Here is a 21,936-nt window from a genome sequence, read left to right as displayed (position 1 = left end):
GGGGATGAGCAGCCATACATAACATGATCGAATGTTTCACCAAAGTGGAGAGTAATATAGTCCATTATGAGACTAAGGTCCTGAATCTTAATAAAGGAAACTACAGTGATATGAGGCACGAGTTGACTATGATAGATTGGGAAATGTTACTGAAAGGATGACGGTGGATTAGGCAATAGCAAACATTCAAGAAGTGCATGGGTGAACTGCAACAATTGTTTATTCCTGTCTGGTGCAAAACTAAAATGGAAAAGGTGGCCAAGCCAAGGCTTACAAGGGACATTAGAGATAGCATTAGATCCAAGGGAGAGCCATATATATTGGTCAGGAAAAACAACAGATCTGAGGATTAGGAGCAGTTTAGAATTCAGCAAAGGAGGACCAATGGACTGATTAAGAAGGGGAAAATAGAGTACAAGAGTAAGCTTGCGGGCAACATAAAAACTGACTGTAGAAGTTTTTGTAGTTATGTGAGGCAGCGGAGATCCTTCAGCGTCATTTGGACAAGGTGAGTGAGTGGACAAATGGCAGATGCAGTATAATTTGTTTAAATGAGAGGTTATCCAGTTCGCTAGCAAAAACGAGAAAGTAGATTACTATCTGACATGGCCATAAATTAGGAGAGGGGAATGTGCAACGAGACCTGGGTGTCCTCGCACACCAGTCACTGAAGGTAAACATGCAGGTGCAGTAGGCAGTAAAAATGGCAAATGATATGTTGGCCTTCAGAGCGAGAGAATTCGAGAAGGGAGCAGGAATATTTTACAGGGCCTTGATGAGGCCACACCTGGAATATTGTGTGCAGTTTTGTCTCCTTATCTGTGGAAGGATGTCCTTGCTCCAGAGCGAGTACAGAGAAGGTTACCCAAAACTGATTCCACGGATGGTAGGTCTGATATATGAGGAGAGATTGATTTCATTAGGATTGTATACACTGAAATTCATAAGAATGAGGGGGCATCTCATGAAAATCTATAAAATTCTAACGGGAAGGATGTTCTCGATGGTGGGGGTGTCCAGTGGTCACAGTCTGAGGATACAGGATCGACCGTTTAGGTCGGAGATGAGGAGAAATTTCTTCACCCAGAGAGTGATCAGTCTGTGGAATTCACTACCTCAGAAAGTAGTTGAGGCCAAAATACCGAATATTTTCAAAAAGCAGTTCGATATCGCACTTGGGGTGAAGGGGATCAAAGGATATGGGGGGAGGCGGGATCAAGCTATTGAGATGGATGATCATGAATGATGGTGCAGACTCGAAGGGCTGAATGGTCTCCTTCTGCTCCTATTTTCTATCTCCTGAATGGTGTTAAAGTTTTCAGTATCCTTGGAGCCACACTCATCCAGGCAAGTGAAGAGTATTCCATCACACTCCTGACTTGTGTCTTGTAGATTGTAGACAGGCTTTGGGGAGACAGGAGGTGAGTTACTCACTGCAGGATTCTAGTCTCTGATCTGCTTTTGTAGCCACAGTATTTTTATAGCTGGTCTTAATTTCTATCATAGAATCCCTACAGAAGACTGAGGGGCGACCTGATCGAGGTGCACAAGATTATGAGGGACATGGACAGAGTGGATAAGGAGCAATTGTTCAACTGTTCCCCTTCGTTGAAGGGTCAGTCACGGGGGGACATGGGTTCAAGGTGAGGGGCAGAAAGTTTAGAGGGGATGTGAGGAACAACTTCTTTACCCAGAGGGTGGTGACATCTGGAATGCGCTGCTGGGGAAGGTGGTAGAGGCGGGTTGCCTCACATCCTTTAAAAAGTATCTGGATGAACATTTGGCACACCATAACATTCAGCCTACCACCCTCTGTGTAAAAAGAACTTGCCCTGTACATCTCCTTTAAACCTTGCCCCTTGCACCTTAAACCTATGCCCCTTAGTAATTGACTCTTCCACCCTGGGAAAAAGCTTCTGACAATCCACTCTGTCCATGCCTCTCAATCTTGTAGACTTCTATCAGGTCACCCCCCCTCAACCTCCTTCATTCCAGTGAGAACAAACTAAGTTTCTCCAACCTCTCCTCATAGCTAATGCCCTCCACACCAGGCAACAAATCATCTCTGTACCCTCTCCAAAGCCTCCACATCCTTCTGGTAGTGTGGTGACCAGAATTTAACACTATATTCCAAGTGCGGCCTAACTAAAGTTCTATAAAGCTGCAACATGACTCGCCAATTTTTAAACTCAGTGCCCCGGCTATGAAGGCAAGCATGCCGTATGCCTTCTTGACTACCTTCTCCACCTGCATTGCCACTTTCAGATCCCTTTGCCTATCAGTACTCTTAAGCGTTCTGCCATTTACTGTATATTTCCTATGATTCTATAGTTCCTATGATTCTATAATTTCCTATGATTCTATAATTCTATGATTCCATGAGTGTAGAAGGAGGCCATTTGGCCCATCAAGTCTACACTGACAACAATACAATCCTGGCATGACCACTGTAACCCCACGTATTTACCCTGGTCAATGGTAATCTCCAGGATGTCTATAGTTGGGGATTCAGTGATGGTAATGCCATTGAACATCAAGGGGCAATGGCTAGATTCCCTCTTGTTGGAGATAGTCATTGCTTGGAACGTTGTCGCACATATGTGACTTGTCACTCGTCAGTCTTAGCCTGGATATTGTCTAGGTTATGTTGCATTTAGATGTGGACTGAATATTGTGCAATCATCAGTGAACATCCCCACTTCTGATCTTTATGATGAATGAATGATCACTGATGATGCAGCCGAAGATGGGTTGGCTTTGGACACTCCCCTGAGGAATTACATTAATATCCTGGAGCTGACATGACTGACCTCCAACAATCACAACCACCTTCCTTTGTGCCAGGTATAACAAAGGAGCATTTTCCCCCGCCCCTTCCCCTGATTTCCCCAACCTCACCTCTGGAGTTCAGCTTTTTTGTCTATTTCTTTTTATTTGAATTTGAACCAAGTCTGTAATTTGATCAGAAACTGAGTGGCCCTGGCAGAAACCAAAGTGAGCAGCAAGTTCTGGAGCACAAATACTATTGTCAGGTCTCATAGCCTTTGTGTATTCAGCCTCTTCTTAATATCATATGAAATGAATCAAATTGGCTGAAGACTGGCATCTCTGATGCTGAGGACCTCCAGGTGACAATCAACAATGATTTCATGGTCATCATTAGACCTTCGCTTCCAAATATTTCATTGATTTCAAATTCCACCGCCTGTCTGGTGAGATTCGAAACTGGTCCCCAGAGTATTACCCTGAGCCTCTAGTCCAGCGAAAATAGCACTATGCCCCCATCTCCGTGAGTTTGGGAAGGTGATCTAAGATTGGGGCTTGGAGTGGTGGGTAGGAAGAAAAGGTGGAGGCAGTCAGAGATTAGAGGGAGAGATTGGGAATAAGAAACTACTCCTCCCCCATTCCTTAATCGTTGTGGGGATTTTGCTAGAGATTGGTGAGGGTTGAGGGGGTGGTTTCTAATTGCTGGGGAGTTGACAGGTTTGCTTGGTAGTATGGTGTTGGAAGTATGGCTCTTTTTGGTCCAGTGCTGGGTAAGCAATTCGCTCATTTGCTGCATTTCACACCTCCCTGTAGCTGTTGGGTTTCCTGAAACCTGAGAAATTCAGCCAGCCAGCACTACAACTGAAACACTGATGAATATTTGAGCAGACAACCTGATTAAATTATTTAAATGAGCAACCCACTCCCAAAGCAAGTTTCTTACCTTCCCATTGCCTCCATTAAAATTTAAAAATTGGAGTGTTCAAGTTTATAATCTTTTACGTTTTAACATCCCAACTAACCCTAAACCACCCCGTTTGCGGGGAGATGTTGGGGTTAAAGTACCTTTCAATGAATGATTCTCTGGCTTAAAGAAGAGACTAGTCCAAAAATCAGTGGAACTCATTTTCCAACTTTGTTAGTTTATTGATCCCATAGTGGAAGAAGTTTTGGTATGTCTTTCTCCCATTTCTGATCAATGTTGTAACGTCGAAGTAAAAGATGATTTGATGTTCAGCTCCCTGGATAAGGAAGAATTGTGACCTAACAGAATCTGTTACAGGGGAAACTGCTTGCTACAGACCTAGAAACAACAGCACCAGATGTGAGTTTCATCATTTATTGAAACATGTTATCGATATGGTTACAAATTATTTCCTCCCATGTGCATAAGAGGGGTAGACAAGAGATCATATAGACATATCTATTAAAGGAATACTGATTTGGAAGGTAGTCTCCTCGATCCCTTCGACAGATTTGTTCTACAGTTCCTCACCCAAAGGCAACATAAAAACTCTGAAATATAATAGTACATTCAAAGGTGTTTTAACATTATTTCACTGCAGAAGTATGCTCTGATCAAAATCATTAATTATCTTTCAGTCTCTTCTGTTAGCACAGAGCTGCACTTGTACGCTATAGCCATGTCAAGTTGTCAGTGAAGCTGAGGTGAGGTTTCCTGACCTGTAACAAAGCAGCAATATTTCTAATGCTTTATTTATTTAGAACATGCATTACAAAATGCCTTTATGGAAATCAATATCCTATTTAATCTGTTTTAACTACAGCATTCGTTTAGTTCTGGGTACTATAGTTTTTAACAAAAACTATGCTTTTTACATTAATAATCAGATTTTGGAAGACCTCTCATAAACATTGACAAGAAGTAGCAGCAAAAATATTTTCACAGGCATTATGTTTTCCTAAACTATGTCACACACATTCTTGATGCCGTACTGGTTTGTATTTGTATCATATGTCAATATTCCTTCACTGATTGAATAGATAACAGATGCGCCTTTTTACAACAAAACTCAGATCATAGCAATATTTAAGTTTTTAGCCCATGTCCCATCTTTCATCTTTAATTGAGCGGATTGGTCAAAGACTTCTCTTCATGTTCAGAAATGGTCCCAAAGTAGGTTTGGAAACAGCCAGAAATAATTTTTTTGAAGAAAATATGTCACTATCACTCATTTAATCAGCTAAAATAATTCATTACTGTTACTCCAGGGAATGGATAATGATGCCTTTGAGAAGAAATATAACACCATAGGAGTCGACTTTCTTCGGACTCATCAACTGTTCTGTAAAGATGTTCTGAAGCTGTTACCTGGCCAGGAGGCTGTTGTTAGCAATGGTCGGGTAGGTAACTGTGTGCATGCATTGCAGTTATTTATCTATCTTAAATTTATTACATGCCTCAATGCAGTGGCTGACTAAAGCAGATCGTGTGATACCACCTGAAAATGTTAAGGTAATTTTTTCATTCAACTGTTCAATGTGCTCAATCACAATTTGACATCAAAAGTTCTACTTGAAGTGAATTTGATGTCAAATTTGATAGTGCACGCAAAGCTATCCAGTGCGCTCACACTTAGATCCAGCATGCTCAAAACTATCAAATATGGTCAACAACCTGCATTAAAAAATAGAAGAAATAGAAGATAAGTACTTAATTATGCCACTGCCTTCAGGAGAATTTCTCCCAGTTTATTATGGCTAAAGGTGGAACTGCACAAATAATCCAGCAATTTATAGAAAATCAGAACTCATGGTGTATCTCAGTTTTTTGGATTTTTTTAGGAACTAATTGCAATAAGTCCACGGAGGTGAAGGTCCTGTCACCAAATGTTCCTTTATTTACAAGACATACTACACAACAGAATGCTCTCTGTGTGCTCCCTGCTTCAGCAGGCAGAGAGACTGACATACCTGCTTTAAATAGGGAATATGAGGCTCCCTGATTGGGCCATCAATTAGTACTCAATCAGGGATTTCTTTTGTTTATTACAAATACATTATTACAAAAACACCTACAAATATTCAAAATACAAATGTGAAAGATACATTACCAATGGCTAACACCATCCCTTTATCAATAACCTGCAATTACTACCTTCTATTTAGGAAGGGTAGGACTCAGTCAGGGAGTTCATATTCTAGCAGGCCAACCTAATTTGCCTGACTGAAGTCATCACATTAATAATGAAGAGCACTGTTAATTCACTATCGTATTTCCAGGAATTTCTAGGTCATTGTGAATTAAAGACTAGCAGAGCACAAGAATTTAATATTCTCTATACACCTCTATTTCATATTCTAGCATGAGCTATTGGTATGGCCTAATGGCTATGCTGTTTTTTATATTGAAGTACCAAAATTGCTTTTCTCTATAATTGGCCCTGAATGCTGCAAAACAGAACTCAATTTAAGCATTAAACATACTATTTTATGGCAGGCATGGGCCCCAGACTATCAGGTTGTTCCATCTGAGTGCCTGGGGGGAAAAAAATCATAATTTTACATTTTATACATTAAAGCCTTGATGGTTAATAGTAAACCACTTTTAAGTGTGAATAATATGAGGCCCTCACAAATTACTATTTAATAAAAATTTCTAATATAATTTTGTTATTTACACTCTCAGATCCTGGATGTTTACAGTGAAAGTGTTGAGTTCCAACGCGAAGATTTCAACCTCCTGGAAAGAATCATCCTCAGTACTTCATCAGAAAAGATTAAAGTTCATATCAAACAGATGGGTGTGGATTCTAAAAGGTGTGTTTGTCTTTTTCTTTTGACTCTTAAAATTAGTTCATTTTGTTGGTGATGTAACAATCAAGTACAAACAAGTAAAGATGTTATTCCTCTCAAAATCGATGCTGATTGATACTGGAAATACTGAAAAGATTGGTGTTTATATACTAAGAATAAATAATCATTGATTATGAAATTATGCTTTTGCACAAAGGATGTAATTACATTGAAAGTATAACAAAAAGTGTCACACAACATGGAGAAATATCTAGAGTATTAACATAGAGCTTGGTGCTCTAATTGCATCAATAGACCTGGGAGTTCTAATTGTATCAGCCAATTTTGTGGTGTGAATTAGACAGAAGGTGGGAAGTGGGGGGAATATCCATTACCCCATGAAGATATACATACATTATATTGTAATTGAAAATAAAGAACTGGCAGTCTTACTAAATAGTTACTTTCTATTGACCTTCACAGAAGAAGAGTAGAATAAGGATCTTCACAGAAGAGGAGTGGAATAAAGTACCAGAGATATATGTAAAATCATAGCATTGAACAGCCGTTGCTTCAATCCCTGAAGTATCAGGGAGCCCTGACTGCTGTTGTCCCCATCTACGTATGTCCAGATATGATAAACATATGGATTTGAATTCTGAGCAGAGATTCCTTACTCTGCCCTCAATCAAGGAGCGGGTAGACATTTCTTCTGCCTGCATTCCTCTGTCCTGATATCACCTTTGGTTGGTTGGATTCTGTCCTACCCAGAAATTCCAGCACTTATCTCACCTATATGAGCAACAATTAGTCCATTTGGAGGCAGCAAATGGTCTTGTATATGAAACAAAAACAGAAAATGCTGGAAAACCTCAGCAGGTCTGACAGCATTTGTGGAGAGAGAGTAGAGCCATGATTTCGAGTCAGGATGACACAAAGGGAGATTGGCACAGTGGTGGGGAAAATGGCAAAGAAGCTCCCAGCCCCAAAGGCGACTTTCCCTGTCATATTGTTCGGAACTTAGAGGAAAAGAATTTCCAAGGTGTGGGTCCTACGACATCATGCTGGAGGCAGTGTCTGCCCCACCAGCAACTTGTGTTTTAAAGAGCACCCTGATCCAAAAATGTAAAAATAGAGATCCCCCAAACACCCGACGAAACACCTCCCTCCCCAGCAACGCCTACCAATGGAAACTGCTCCTATGGAATCGCCCCCCCATGTAATTCCTCCCCTCCGTGGAAGAAGCCCCTGGCAACCCAGGCAGTATTATGGGCAATACCCATGGGTATTGCCCAAGAATTACCCTCTCCCCCTCGGGGAGTGTACTCACCTGCACACCTCTGGTGGATTCTGGACACTAGGTGCACGCCATGGGACCTGTCGTGATTCACATTGGTGTGCCCTCACACCAACAAGAATGGGCAATATAAAGGCCTGATAATGACATTTAAATGTATTCAAAGTGGATGCCCATAGTTCAACATTGGGATTCTAGCTATGGCAGGGGCAGGGACAGTCAGAACGGGAAGTCCTGCAGGCATAAAGCATGTTTTGGGAGGCCCTTGGCATTTCCCATTCTCATCCCCAAACCAGAAGCGCAAAATCTGCCGCCCACCCCCCTCTCCCCCCCGCCCACAGCCTTCCGATAATTATCCTTTGAATAGAAGTAACATTGGGAAGCAACTTAAAATTTCTTCCTTCTATTTTGAAGTGGCAGTGATCTACTCATGAAGGTAGATGCTCTTCTATCGTCAATGCCTAAAGTGGAATCTCGAAGAGAGATCAAGTTTCTTCACGATCAGCTGAGGTAATAACAGATTCAATAACTGAACTTTTCCTAAACTAAGTTGTATTCCTAGTGGCCTGTTGTGGGTGGCAGGGTAGCGCAGTGGTTAGCACAGCTGCCTCACAGTGCTAGGGATCCGGGTTCAATTCTCAGCTTGAGTCATTGTCTGTGCGGAGTCTGCATGTTCTCCCCGTGTCTGTGTGGGTTTCCTCTGGATGTCCGGTTTTCTCCCACAGTCCAAAGATGTGCGGGTTAAGTTGATTGAACACGCTAAATTGCCTCTTAGTGTCAGGGGAATTAGTGGGGTGAATGTGTGGGGTTAGGGGATAGGGCCTGGGTGGGACTGTTGTCGGTACAGACGCGATGGACCAAATGGCCTCCTCCTGCACTGTAGGGATTCTATGATTCCATGATTGTCTAAATTGTCAAAATATTTGTTTTTGCTCTGCAGTGTAGTAAAGATACAACCTCAAGATGGAGTTTTTTATGAAGTGGTGGCCATTCTTGATCCAGTAAGCAGGGAGGCACAAAGGATGGCGTCATTACTCATGGTGAGAATGTGAAATTTCATTCAATTGTGCACATTGTTCACCATTTAATTTTGAATAATTATCTACGATAGGCCTGCAGTGTAAATTATTACAGAGATATAATTGGCATGGACTCTGAGTAATAGAACAGAGTTACTGTTTTAAGTCTAATGTGCATCTTCTGCAGAACTTCTTCTGCAGAACTTCTTCATTCATTGAAAGATTAACTTTGTTTCTCCCTCCACAGATAATGCTGAGCTTTTCCAGATATTTATCTCAAATCTCCAGCATCTGCAATATTTTGATTTTATTTCTAAAACTACTCTTTCCTTGCCCCCCAAGGGAGGCAGTGGTGTTATGGTATTGTCACTAAACTAGTAACCCAGAGATCCAGGGTAACACCCTGGGACCCCAGTTTGAATCCCACCACAACAGATGCTGAAATTTGAATCCGATAAAAATCTGGAGTTAAAAGTCTAATTATGAACGTGAAACTATTGTCGATTGTTGCAAAGACCCATCTGGTTAATTAATGTCCCTTAGGGAAGGAAACCTGCCATCATCTGGTCTGGCCGACATGTGACTCCAGACCACAGCAAGGTCTCTTAAATGCCCCATAGAATAGCTTCAGTTCAAGGGCAATTAAATGCTGAGCCAGACACCAATGCCCACTTTTCACAAGTGGAAAAAAAACACGCTGAAAAAGAAATACACACACAGATAGAAACACATTTTTATGTTTTATCTCCATGTGAACTGGAATAAATCTGTTTATGAATTTAGAAGTATGTTATCAGTGTTCAATATGTTTCTCCACGAGACCTTTCAAAAACAGTCACAGAAAACTGCTATGTGTAAAATCACTGCAGTTTAGTCTTTGCAGTGTCACTGAATTTGCTGTTAGATTTCCCTATCACCCTCAGGATAATTTTTGAAAAAGTAACCCCTTAATCCCTGTAAAGATGTGCGGGTTAGGTTGATTGGCCATATTAAATTGCCCCTTTGTTTCTTGAGGTATGTAGGTTATGTGGATTAGCAGGGTAAACACGTGGGGTTATGGGGATAGGGCCTGGATAGAGTGCTCTGTTGGAGAGTCGGGTGTAGGTTTGATGGGTCGAATGGCTTCCTTCCGCACTGTAGGGATTATATGATCCTATAATCATTAGAAGTAAGTCTTTGTACATATAATACTTAAATTAATACTAAACTTAGTCAGAGATTTTCTGTCATATACTTTGGTTCATTCCAAAAACAAGTGATTTGGTAACCAGCATAAGTTTTTGTTTATTCATTCAAAAAATGTGGATGATGCTGGCTGGGTCAACATTCATTGTCCATCTCTAATTGCCCTTGTGAAGATGGTGGTGAGCTGCCTTCTTGAACTGTTGCTGTCCATGGTAGGTACACCCGTGATGTTGTTAGGGAGGATTTTGACCTAGTGACAGTGAAGGACCAGCAATATGTTTCCAAGTCAGGGTGGTGAGTGACTTTAAGGTGAACTTTCAGATCATGATGTTTCCATATATCTGCCGCCCTTGCTCTTCAGGACCGTAGTGGTCATGGGTTTGAAAGGTGCTATCTGAAGTGGTGAGTTCCTGCAGTGCATCTTCTAGATGGTGCACATTGCTGCTGCTGTGCATTGGTGGTGGAAGGAGTGAATGTTTATGGATGGGTACCAGTCAAGTGGGCTGCTTTGTCCTGGATGGTGTCAAGCTTCTTGAGTATGTTAGGGACCAGATCAGAAATGCCAAGTTATATTACGAAGTAAACCTAGATCCGGACTTTTATTTTTGATTTTGGTATTAGGGTGAGCATAAGGTGTTTTACCCCAGGTATAATTCAATTGACCCACTAGGAAGCATTTATCAGAATAAACTTTATTTAAGAACACAGAATATCACTCTTAATAGCTATCCATCTCGATTGTTCCAATTTAGCAGTATCCCCATAGACATAAGTCTCTTCTTCAGAACCAGTTAGCACCAAAATTCTCAGTTTTCACAGAGGAGAAGGACATGGGCTTGCGGGCTTGCGGTGGACTGAAAAGATTGAGTATGTGGACTTTAACAAAGAGGTTGTGCTGGAATCTTTGAATGGCATCAAGATAGATAAGTCACCGGGTCCGGATGGGATGTACCCCAGGTTACTGTGGGAGGCGAGAGAAGAGATTGCAGAGCCTCTGGTGATGATCTTTGCGTCGTCAATGGAGACAGGAGAGGTGCCAGAGGATTGCGGATGTGGTTCCTATTTTCAAGAAGGGGAATAGGGAAAGCCCAGGAAATTACCGACTGGCATTTTGGAAGAAATAATGTAGGGAGGAGTTATACAATAAATGGCAGTCATCAGGAGTATAGAAACACAGAGGGACCTAGGTGTGCAAGTCCACAAATCCTTGAAGGTGGCAACACAGGTGGAGAAGGTGGTGGAGAAGGCATATGGTATGCTTGCCTTTATAGGACGGGGTATAGAGTATAAAAGCTGGAGTCTGATGATGCAGCTGTATAGAACGCTGGTTAGCCCACATTTGGAGTACTGCGTCCAGTTCTGGTCACCGCACTACCAGAAGGACGTGGAGGCATTGGAGAGAGTGCAGAGAAGGTTTACCAGGATGTTGCCTGGTATGGAGGGTCTTAGCTATGAGGAGAGATTGGGTAGACTGGGGTTGTTCTCCTTGGAAAGACGGAGAATGAGGGGAGATCTAATAGAGGTATACAAGATTATGAAGGGGATAGATAGGGTGAACAGTGGGAAGCTTTTTCCCAGGTCGGAGGTGACGATCACGAGGGGTCACGGGCTCAAGGTGAGAGGGGCGAAGTATAACTCAGATATCAGAGGGACGTTTTTTACACAGAGGGTGGTGGGGGCCTGGAATGCGCTGCCAAGTAGGGTGGTGGAGGCAGGCACGCTGACATCGTTTAAGACTTACCTGGATAGTCACATGAGCAGCCTGGGAATGGAGGGATACAAACGATTGGTCTAGTTGGACCAAGGAGCGGCACAGGCTTGGAGGGCCGAAGGGCCTGTTTCCTGTGCTGTACTGTTCTTTGTTCTTTGTGAGTCTAACCTCAGTGGTTGGTAAGCTGATGGAGAAGATCCTGAGGGACAAGATTTATGAGCATTTGGAGAGCTTTAGTATGCTCAAGAATACGCAGCATGGCTTTGTCAAAGGCAGATCATGCCTTACGAGCCTGGTGGAGTTCTTCGAAAATGTGACTAAACACATTGACGAAGGGAAAGCGGTAGATGTGGTTTATATGGATTTTAGCAATGCGTTCGATAAGGCTTCTAGAAAAAGTGAGAGGGCATGGGATGCAAGGGGCTGCTGCCCTGTGGATCCAGAACTGGCTTGCCCAAAGGAGGCAGAGAGTGGGTCTCGATGGGTCTTTTTCTAAATGGAGGTCGGTCACCAGTGGTGTGCCCCAGGAATCTGTTCTGGGACCCTTGCTGTTTGTCATTTTCATAAATGACCTGGATGAGGAAATGGATGGATGGGTTGGTACGTTTGCCGACAACACGAAGGTTGGTGGGGTTGTGGATAGTCTGGAGGGATGTCAGAAGTTACAGAGGGACATAGATAGGATGCAAGACTGAGCGGAGAAGTGGCAGATGGACTTCAACCCAGATAAATGCGTAGTGGTCCATTTTGGCAGGTCAAATGGGATGAAGGAGTACAATATAAAGGGAAAGACTCTTAGTACTGTGGAGGATCAGAAGGACCTTGGGGTCCGGGTCCATAGGACTCTAAAATTGGCCCCGCAGGTGGAGGAGGTGATTAAGAAGGCGTATGGTGTGCTGGCCTTTATCAATTGAGGGATTGAGTTTAGGAGTCCGGGGATAATGATGCAGCTATATAAGACCCTCGTCAGACCCCACTTGGAGTACTGTGCTCAGTTCTGGTCGCCTCGTTACAGGAAGGATGCGGAAAAGATTGAAAGGGTGCAGAGGAGATTTACAAGGATGTTGCCTGGATTGAGTGGCATGCCTTATGAGGATAGGCTGAGGGAGCTCGGTCTTTTCTCCTTGGAGAGACGTAGGATGAGAGGAGACCGAATAGAGGTATATAAGATGTTGAGAGGCATAGATCGTGTGGACTCTGAGGCTTTTTCCCAGGGTAGAAATGGCTGCTACAAGAGGACACAGGTTTAAGCTGCTGGGGTGTAGGTACAGGGGAAATGTTAGGGGGAAGCTTTTCACACAGAGAGTGGTGGGCGTGTGGAATCGGCTGCCGTCAGTGGTGGTGGAGGCAAACTCAATGGGGTCTTTTAAGAGACTCCTGGATGAGTACATGGGACTTTCTAGCACACTCAAAATGAGTGCCATGTTCGAGTCTTTACGTCGCTCGTCGACGTGGTTGTCTACCTGTAGCAAATCCACAGTCAGGGGACTACTGATCTAAACTGAGGCCAGATTAATAAGGTCAAATCAGGGGTACTAACCTCCCAAGATCTAATTGGGACTAATGAGCCTAGTTGTCAGTAACCCAGTGCACGAAACTCCACCACTAAAAAGAACAAACAATCAGGACTGATAGGATAGGCCGAATCAGGACAGATCGAATTAAAATAAACTGTTTAAACTTTAAACTTTAATAAAATAGTAAAAAGTGCATTAAAATAAAATAAGAATAAAACAAATCAAACTATAGAATTGCATAGGACCACAACAAACAAACGTGGCCCAACATTTCAAACAACAACTGAGCCAGATGCAACACCCAGTGCATTCCAGCAACAAATTAATGTCAATTTAACGTTGCCAATCAACCTAAGGAACACGTTTTTAGGGTTGTGGAAGGAAACCGGAGTACCCGGAGGAAACCCACGCAACATGAGGAGAATGTGCAAACTCCCACATCCCGCGACCGGAGCCGAAAATCGGACTCAAGCCGCTGAGGCTGTGCAGCTACAGTGCTAATCACGATAACTGTCATGCTGCCCACGAGTCGGTCCACCAAGATACACCCACCTGACCCAGCGACACGAAGCAGCAACAGGAGCACATGTCCGCATAGTACTGAGGTTCGGTGCGAACGCCAAAGACATCACACCAACCGGGAAGCTAGGCAGAAGTCACATGGGCAAAGGGGCACTGATAGCACTCCAACCCCAAGGGCGAACTGCAAAGGCATACCACAGCGTTTGTGCGACCCAACGGCGAAGCCCTTCCAACAGTACCGTCATGCGTGCATAGCAACCCGAGACCACCAACGCGCACCCCCGGGGGACCGAGATACCTAGGATGGAATAGGCATGTTATTTACAAACCAACATTCAGGCGGTAATTTAAACTAACTAGTAAAATAATAAAATCCTCCGTACTAATTATATACAGTCAATTACGGTAAAAATGGTCTCATCTATCGTTGAAAATACCTAGTATCTCCAACGTTAATGACAAAGTAAGTCTAGATATTTGTTGGGCAAATGATTGAAATTTGCTAATGCCCAGGAACATCATAAGGCCATTATTCTTCTCTAACCATTTACCCCTTGCACCCATAACAAATCCAAAATACCGTATTTCCAAACCACGAGTTAATTTCACAATTTCAGATTCCAAATGTTTATACTGACTACACTTCTCTTCCCACGCCCTCTCTAAACTACCACAATTATCCTCAAATCGGATAGTCACATCTACTACAGCAATGCGCTGATCTTTATCCCTCTTAAATATAATATCTGGCTTCCAAAGGGAACCATCCTCAGCAGTAAGTCTTGGCTCTACATAGGATGTCCACCCATATTTTCCAACAAATTTATGCAATTGATCCAATATCTTATTATGACGCTTAATCCTACTATTCTTAACGAATGGGCAAAAACTGGAAATATGTCCTAAAGTTTCAGTCCCTACCTCACACCTTCGACAAGTTTTATTTGCAAGGGGTTTACCTCTTGTTAGGGTTATCCTAGTGGGATACAAATTACATCTTAATAATATGTTATTAATAAATTTATTGGATTTAAGCTGAAATACAGCCTTAACCCAGCAATTAGAAATTTTATCATTCTCATAATAATGAATTCCTATGCCTTGGCATTGTAGCCGTCTCCATTTATCAAATTCCCAATCTCTCCACCCTACATATTTATTCAATGGTTTCTTGGGCCCTACCTCCTCATTCCTAAGTAATGGCACTACCGCCCTAATCATCTCCATTGACTCATTGGCATCCCCATTATCCTCACTAACTTCAGGCATAAAATCCTCAATCTCCGTAAGGACATTAAGAGATCTTAACTCCTGAATATTATCACTAATATTTAGCTCACAATATTGAAAAGAAGCACGGATAACTCGATCCGTGGAGATAGACAGTGACTCCCATTTAACTGCTGACGGGATCTGTACCTCGAGTTTAGGAATCCCTAAACCTCCATTCCTCATACGGGAATAGAGGACCACATCTGTTATATGGGGGGGAAGGTGTAAAAATTGTTTAACTGCATTCCTAATAATTAAATCTAATTTAATAAGCGTATTTTGTGACACCTCAGAAAGAATCAAATGAAAATATAATCTCGGGATAACATATACAGTTAACAGCTCAACGCGCTGTCTAGGCCGAAGAGCTGCAGCCTGCAAACTAGAAACCCAAACCTTTAACTTATCTTCCCAAGCACTTTCCTCAACACCTACCCACGGGTCTATCCAAGCACCCAAATATTTCTCAGTTTCGCCTGGGGGATATAAGCAATTACCTCTTTCCTAATCTGCCAATTTTTACAATGATTATACAGGAAAGTCTTCCGTTTATGGGTAAAATGAAAACCCTTTGTCTTATTAATATTAATAGACAAACCTGTAAGACCACAGAAAGACTGCAAAATTTTCAAATTACGCGCCATCCCAGTATAAGTATCATCTGCAAAAGCTAGGGCCGAACAATTTATTTTAGCTCCATCCAAGGTCATAAAGACCCTGGATTCAGCCTCTTCAAGACTACAAATCAATGGGTCCATCGCAATATTAAATAAAATAGGTGAAAGTGAATCCCCTTGCTTTACACCCCACTCTATATTTATTGGAGCGGTCTTGGACTTATTGCCCTCAATCACTGTTGTATTGCCAGTGTAAAGATCTCGAATGGGATCCACAAACGCTTGTGGGAGTTTAACACGCTCTAAAGCTTTAATAAGTAATTTCTGCCCTATTGAATCGAATGCCTTCGCCAGATCGACAAAGACCACGGCCAAGTCCTTACAATTTTTCTTAGCACCCTTAATAATGTTCTGTAACACAGCAATATTCTCGTTGCAGCCGGGTGTTGCTGCCAAAAACCCCTTCTGACGTGGGTTAATGTCAACAGTATTACTCAACCTCTTAGCCATGATCTTAGTGAAAAGACGGAGCAACATAGGACCAATAGTAATTGGACGCCAATTATCAATATTTTTCAAACGTTTTCTATCCTCACATTTAGGAATCAAAACAGTTCTACTCTGTTTCATACAATCTGGGATCATTCTTGATGTCAACCAAAGATTAAAAAGGCGAGGTATCCTATTCTCATCAGCCTCATTAATATCACGGATGTCCTCAATTTTCTGTCCATCCGGCCCGGGAGCACTATCCTCTTTAATTCCCTTTATTGCTCGGGAGACCTCCTCAGCTTTAATTGACATCATCAATTCCCCCGTATCTACTTTACTTTGTACTTAGCAAATTTACTAATATTAGATTTATTATTACTACTGGAGAGTTTTCCTCGAAGACTTTCCTCCAGCTCCATTACAGATAATGGACAGGACACTGTTGTGGGCGCCCCCATAATCTGCCGAGCCAATTGACGCCTATTATTTTTATGAAGTAATTGAGTGGCTCTAAATATTGATTTCCGTTTTGCCCACCGTTTCTTAGCTCCACTATTTACATCACTTTTAGGCTGCCTATCTGCATTCCTAACCTTAACAAAACCAACCTTATAGAACATAGAACATAGAAAGCCACAGCACAAACAGGCCCTTCGGCCCACAAGTTGCGCCGATCACATCCCCACCTCTAGGCCTATCTATAGCCCTCAATCCCATTAAATCCCATGTACTCATCCAGAAGTCTCTTAAAAGACCCCAACGAGTTTGCCTCCACCACCACCGACGTCAGCCGATTCCACTCACCCACCACCCTCTGAGTGAAAAACTTACCCCTGACATCTCCTCTGTACCTACCCCCCAGCACCTTAAACCTGTGTCCTCTCGTAGCAACCATTTCAGCCCTTGGAAATAGCCTCTGAGAGTCTACCCTATCCAGACCTCTCAACATCTTGTAAACCTCTATCAGGTCACCTCTCATCCTGCGTCTCTCCAGGGAGAAGAGACCAAGCTCCCTCAACCTATCCTCATAAGGCATGCCCCCCAATCCAGGCAACATCCTTGTAAATCTCCTCTGCACCCTTTCAATGGCTTCAACATCTTTCCTGTAATGAGGTGACCAGAACTGCGCGCAGTACTCCAAGTGGGGTCTAACCAGGGTCCTATAAAGCTGCAGCATTATCTCCCGACTCCTAAACTCAATCCCTCGATTAATGAAGGCCAGTACGCCGTACGCCTTCTTGACCGCATCCTCCACTTGCGAGGCCGATTTAAGAGTCCTATGGACCCGGACCCCAAGGTCCTTCTGATCCTCTACACTGCTAAGAATGGTACCCTTCATATTATACTGCTGCTTCATCCCATTGGATCTGCCAAAATGGATCACCACACACTTATCCGGGTTGAAGTCCATCTGCCACTTCTCCGCCCAGTCTTGCATTCTATCTATGTCTCGCTGCAACTTCTGACATCCCTCCAAACTATCCACAACACCACCTACCTTGGTGTCGTCAGCAAACTTACCAACCCATCCCTCCACTTCCTCATCCAGGTCATTTATGAAAATGACAAACAGCAAGGGTCCCAGAACAGATCCCTGGGGCACTCCACTGGTCACTGACCTCCATGCAGAGAAAGACCCCTCCACAGCCACTCTCTGCCTTCTGCAGGCAAGCCAGTTCTGGATCCACAAGGCAACAGCCCCTTGGATCCCATGCCCTCTCACTTTCTCAAGAAGTCTTGCATGGGGGACCTTATCGAACGCCTTGCTGAAGTCCATATAGACCACATCCACCGCTCTTCCTTCGTCAATGTGTTTGGTCACATTTTCAAAGAACTCAACCAGGCTCGTAAGGCACGACCTGCCCTTGACAAAGCCGTGCTGACTACTTTTGATCATACTAAACTTCTCTAGATGATCATAAATCCTGTCTCTCAGGATCCTCTCCATCAACTTACCAACCACTGAGGTTAGACTCACCGGTCGGTAATTTCCCGGGCTGTCCCTGTTCCCTTTCTTGAATATAGGGACCACATCTGCAATCCTCCAATCCTCCGGAACCTCTCCCGTCTCCATCGACTGTGCAAAGATCATCGCCAAAGGCTCCGCAATCTCCTCCCTCGCCTCCCACAGTAACCTGGGGTACATCCCATCCGGTCCCGGCGACTTACCAACCTTGATGCCATTCAATAGTTCCAACACATCCTCTTTCTTTATGTCCACATGCTCGATCCTTTCTGTCCACCGCAAACCAGCAGTACAACCACCCAGATCCCTTTCCACCGTGAATACCGAGGTAAAGTATTCATTAAGCAGCTCCGCCATTTCTAACGGTTCCGCACAAACTTTTCTCCCTTCACCTTTTAAGGGTCCTATGCCTTCACATCTCATCCTTTTACTCTTGACATATTTGTAGAAAGCCTTGGGATTCTCCTTAATCTTACCCGCCAAGGCCTTCTCATGACCCCTTCTCGCTCTCCTAATTTCCTTCTTAAGCTCCTTCCTACATCCCGTATACTCCTCTAAATCCTTAACACCTCCTAGCTCTCTGAACCTTCTGTACGCCTCTCTTTTCTTATTCACCAGGTTCATCACAACCTTCGTGCACCACGGTTCCCGTACCCTACCAACACCCCCCTGTCTCATCGGAACGTTGTCATGCAGAGCTCCAGACAAACATTCCTTGAAAATCCTCCACTTTCCTTCGGTACTTTTCCCCAAGAATGCCTCCTTCCAATTTACCCGTCTAATTTCCTCCCTGATGACACTGTATTTCCCTTTACTCCAGAGAAACACTTTCCTAGCCTGCCTGATCCTATCTCTTTCCAATGCTATCGTGAAGGAGATAGAATTATGATCGCTATCCCCAAGATGCTCACCCACCGAGAGATCCTCCACCTGTCCAGGTTCATTAGCCAGCACCAGATCAAGTACAGCCTCTCCTCTAGTAGGCTTATCCACATACTGTGTCAGGAAACTCTCCTGGACACACCTAACAAACTCCTCTCCATCCAAACCCCTAGCCCTAGGGATATTCCAATCTATGTTTGGGAAATTAAAATCTCCCATCATGACAACTCTGTTATTCCTACATCTCTCCAGGATCTGTTTCCCCATCTGCTCCTCAACATCTCTGTTACTATTGGGCGGCCTATAGAAAACACCCAGCAACGTTACCGACCCCTTCCTGTTCCTAACCTCCACCCACAGAGACTCCGTCGTCAATCCCTCCACGGCGTCCACCTTCTCTACAGCCGTGACACTATCCCTGATCAACAGTGCCACTCCCCCCCCCTCTCTTGCCTCCCTCCCTGTCCTTCCTGAAACATCTAAAACCCGGCACCTGAAGCACCCAGTCCTGTCCCTGAGACATCCAAGTCTCCGTAATGGCCACCACATCACAATTCGAAGCAGCAATCCACGCTCTAAGCTCATCCACTTTATTCACTACACTCCTGGCATTAAAATAGACACATCTCAGACCTTCAGCCTGAGCACTTCCCTTCTCCATCACTCGTCTAACCTCCCTCTTACCCTGTTTACATTCCTTATCTATTTGCGAGCTAACCTCCTCGCTCTCAGTCCCCTCATTTCGATTCCCTCCCCCCAACCTTTCGAGTTTAAAGTCTCTCCAGTAGCCTTAGCCAACCTTCCCGCCAGGATATTGGTCCCCCTGGGATTCAAGTGCCACCCGTCTTTTTTAAACAGGTCACACCTGCCCCTAAAGAGGTCCCAATGATCCAAGTACCCAAATCCTTGTCCCTTGCTCCAGTCCCTCAGCCACGCATTCATTCTCCACCGATTCCTGTTCTCACTCTCCCGCGGCACAGGCAGCAATCCCGAGATTACTACCTTTGCATTCCTCTTTCTCAGCTGTCTACCTAACTCCCTATATTCTCTTTTCATGACCCCTTCCCTCTTCCTACCTATGTCAGCAGTACCTATATGCATCACGACCTTCGGCTCCTCTCCCACCCCCTTCAGGATTTCTGGGACTCGACCAGAGACATCCCGGACCCCTGCACCAGGGAGACAAACCACCATCCGAGAGTCCCGTCTGTGTCCGCAAAAACGCCTATCTGACCCCCTCACCGTAGAGTCCCCAATTAGCACTACCCTCCTTTCCTTACCCTTTTGCACTACTGGGCCAGGCTCAGCTCCAGAGACACTGCCACCGCTGCTTCCCCCAGGTGGGCTGTCCACCCCAGTAGTACTCAGACAGGAGTACTTATTATTAAGGGGCACATCCACCGGGGTGCTCACCATCAACTGAGCTTTCTCCTTCCTCACTGTTACCCAGTTACCCTCCTCCCGTGGTCCCGGTGTGACCACCTGTTGATAGCTCCTGTCAATGACCTCCTCACTATCCCTAACCCGGCGAAGGTCCTCGAGCTGCAATTCCAGTTCCCTAACATGGTCCCTTAGGAACCGCAGCTCAACACACCCAGCACAGATATGGTCGTCCGGGAGGCTAGGAGCCTCCAGGACCTCCCACATCCTACATTGGGAACAACATACTGGCCTCACACTCATAATTGCCCCTTTAAACACACCGGGAAAAAAAAAGTGAATGAAAATTTTAAACTTACCTTTCCTCCTCCTGTTTTCTCCAAAGCCCTGCTCTCACTGGGTCTTTTTTTTTTAGGTTAGAGGAGGAGGGAGGGTGGGATACTCTACAAGTGTAGAGTATCGGGATTCCTCTCTGTTCCAATTTATTGGGGAAAAAAAAAAAATCTCTCTCTCCCAGACCTCCCTGCGCGACCACTTCCGGGTTTAGATATTTTTAAAGAAAAAACCCGCGAAAAAGTAAGTTAAAAATAACAGCGCTTACCCGCAGCACTCCTCTCGCGAATCTCTCCCTCTCTGCTGCACTTCCAAGACGCAATGAGGAACCTTCTTCTGTTTAGTTTTCTCACCCTTTACAAAAAAATTTGTAATACTTTTCATTAAACCGGGCTCTATTATCTGGATCATTCCAAACCCTCATCAAAGCCTCAGCTTGTGTAAGCTGGTCATCTATCTCTCTATGTTTAGGGATTAAAACTGGAAGTTGCTTATCAACGCCAATTCGTGAAACCGGAGCCCTCGTATCAACCTCACCTAAATCCTGTTCTTGCTCAGAACCTGAAGATATTTCTATCACTGCTGCCATAGCTGCAGCTTCTGCCTTACGTTTACCCACTAACAACCGACGTTTATCACCAATCTGTTTGGGCGTTTTAGTTACTAACACAGTACTAATGTCCTTATTGATGCTCTGGGACCCAGCAAATCTCACTTCTAATTCTAGATCATAGAAAGATCATAGAAACCCTACAGTGCAGAAGGAGGCCATTCGGCCCATCGAGTCTGCACCGACCACAATCCCACCCAGGCCCTACCCCCACATATTTACCCGCTAATCCCTCTAACTACACATCTCAGGGACAATTTTTAACCTGGCCAATCAACCTAACCCGCATATCTTTGGACTGTGGGAGGAAACCGGAGCACCCGGAGGAAACCCACGCAGACACGAGGAGAATGTGCAAACTCCACACAGACAGTGACCCGAACCGGGAATCGAACCCAGGACCCTGGAGCTGTGAAGCAGCAGTGCTAACCACTGTGCTACCGTGCCGCCCTACGAGGAGTCTTTCCTCCTCCTCAGACCAAACTGATGGTATCCTACCACGTTTCTTAGCCGGAGCCGGCATAGCCTGCTTCAACCGCTTGGTATTACGTAGGACAGGATGACGGTGTCTTTCGTGCTGGGAGAGTCCACTTTCCGTTGTGAACGCGAGT

The 21,936-nt window shown here is 44.1% G+C and overlaps 1 protein-coding gene across 2 annotated transcripts in view; it reads left to right on the top strand.

Annotated features, from left to right (window-relative positions):
* uggt2 (UDP-glucose glycoprotein glucosyltransferase 2) overlaps positions 1 to 21,936 on the top strand; it is a 608,113-nt gene that overhangs the window by 409,580 nt on the left and 176,597 nt on the right. For both annotated transcript variants that reach the window (XM_078221650.1, XM_078221652.1), the window contains 4 exons: positions 4,999 to 5,130; positions 6,416 to 6,546; positions 8,234 to 8,329; positions 8,760 to 8,859. In XM_078221650.1, coding sequence (XP_078077776.1) covers positions 4,999 to 5,130; positions 6,416 to 6,546; positions 8,234 to 8,329; positions 8,760 to 8,859 — 459 coding nt within the window. The remainder of the gene's footprint in view (positions 1 to 4,998; positions 5,131 to 6,415; positions 6,547 to 8,233; positions 8,330 to 8,759; positions 8,860 to 21,936) is intronic.

The sequence above is a fragment of the Mustelus asterias genome, chromosome 10 (genome assembly GCF_964213995.1).
Source record: "Mustelus asterias chromosome 10, sMusAst1.hap1.1, whole genome shotgun sequence".
NCBI classification, from domain to species: domain Eukaryota; kingdom Metazoa; phylum Chordata; class Chondrichthyes; order Carcharhiniformes; family Triakidae; genus Mustelus; species Mustelus asterias.
The sequence above is the reverse complement of the archived record's forward strand: the minus strand, read 5'-3'. Positions and strand labels throughout refer to the sequence as shown.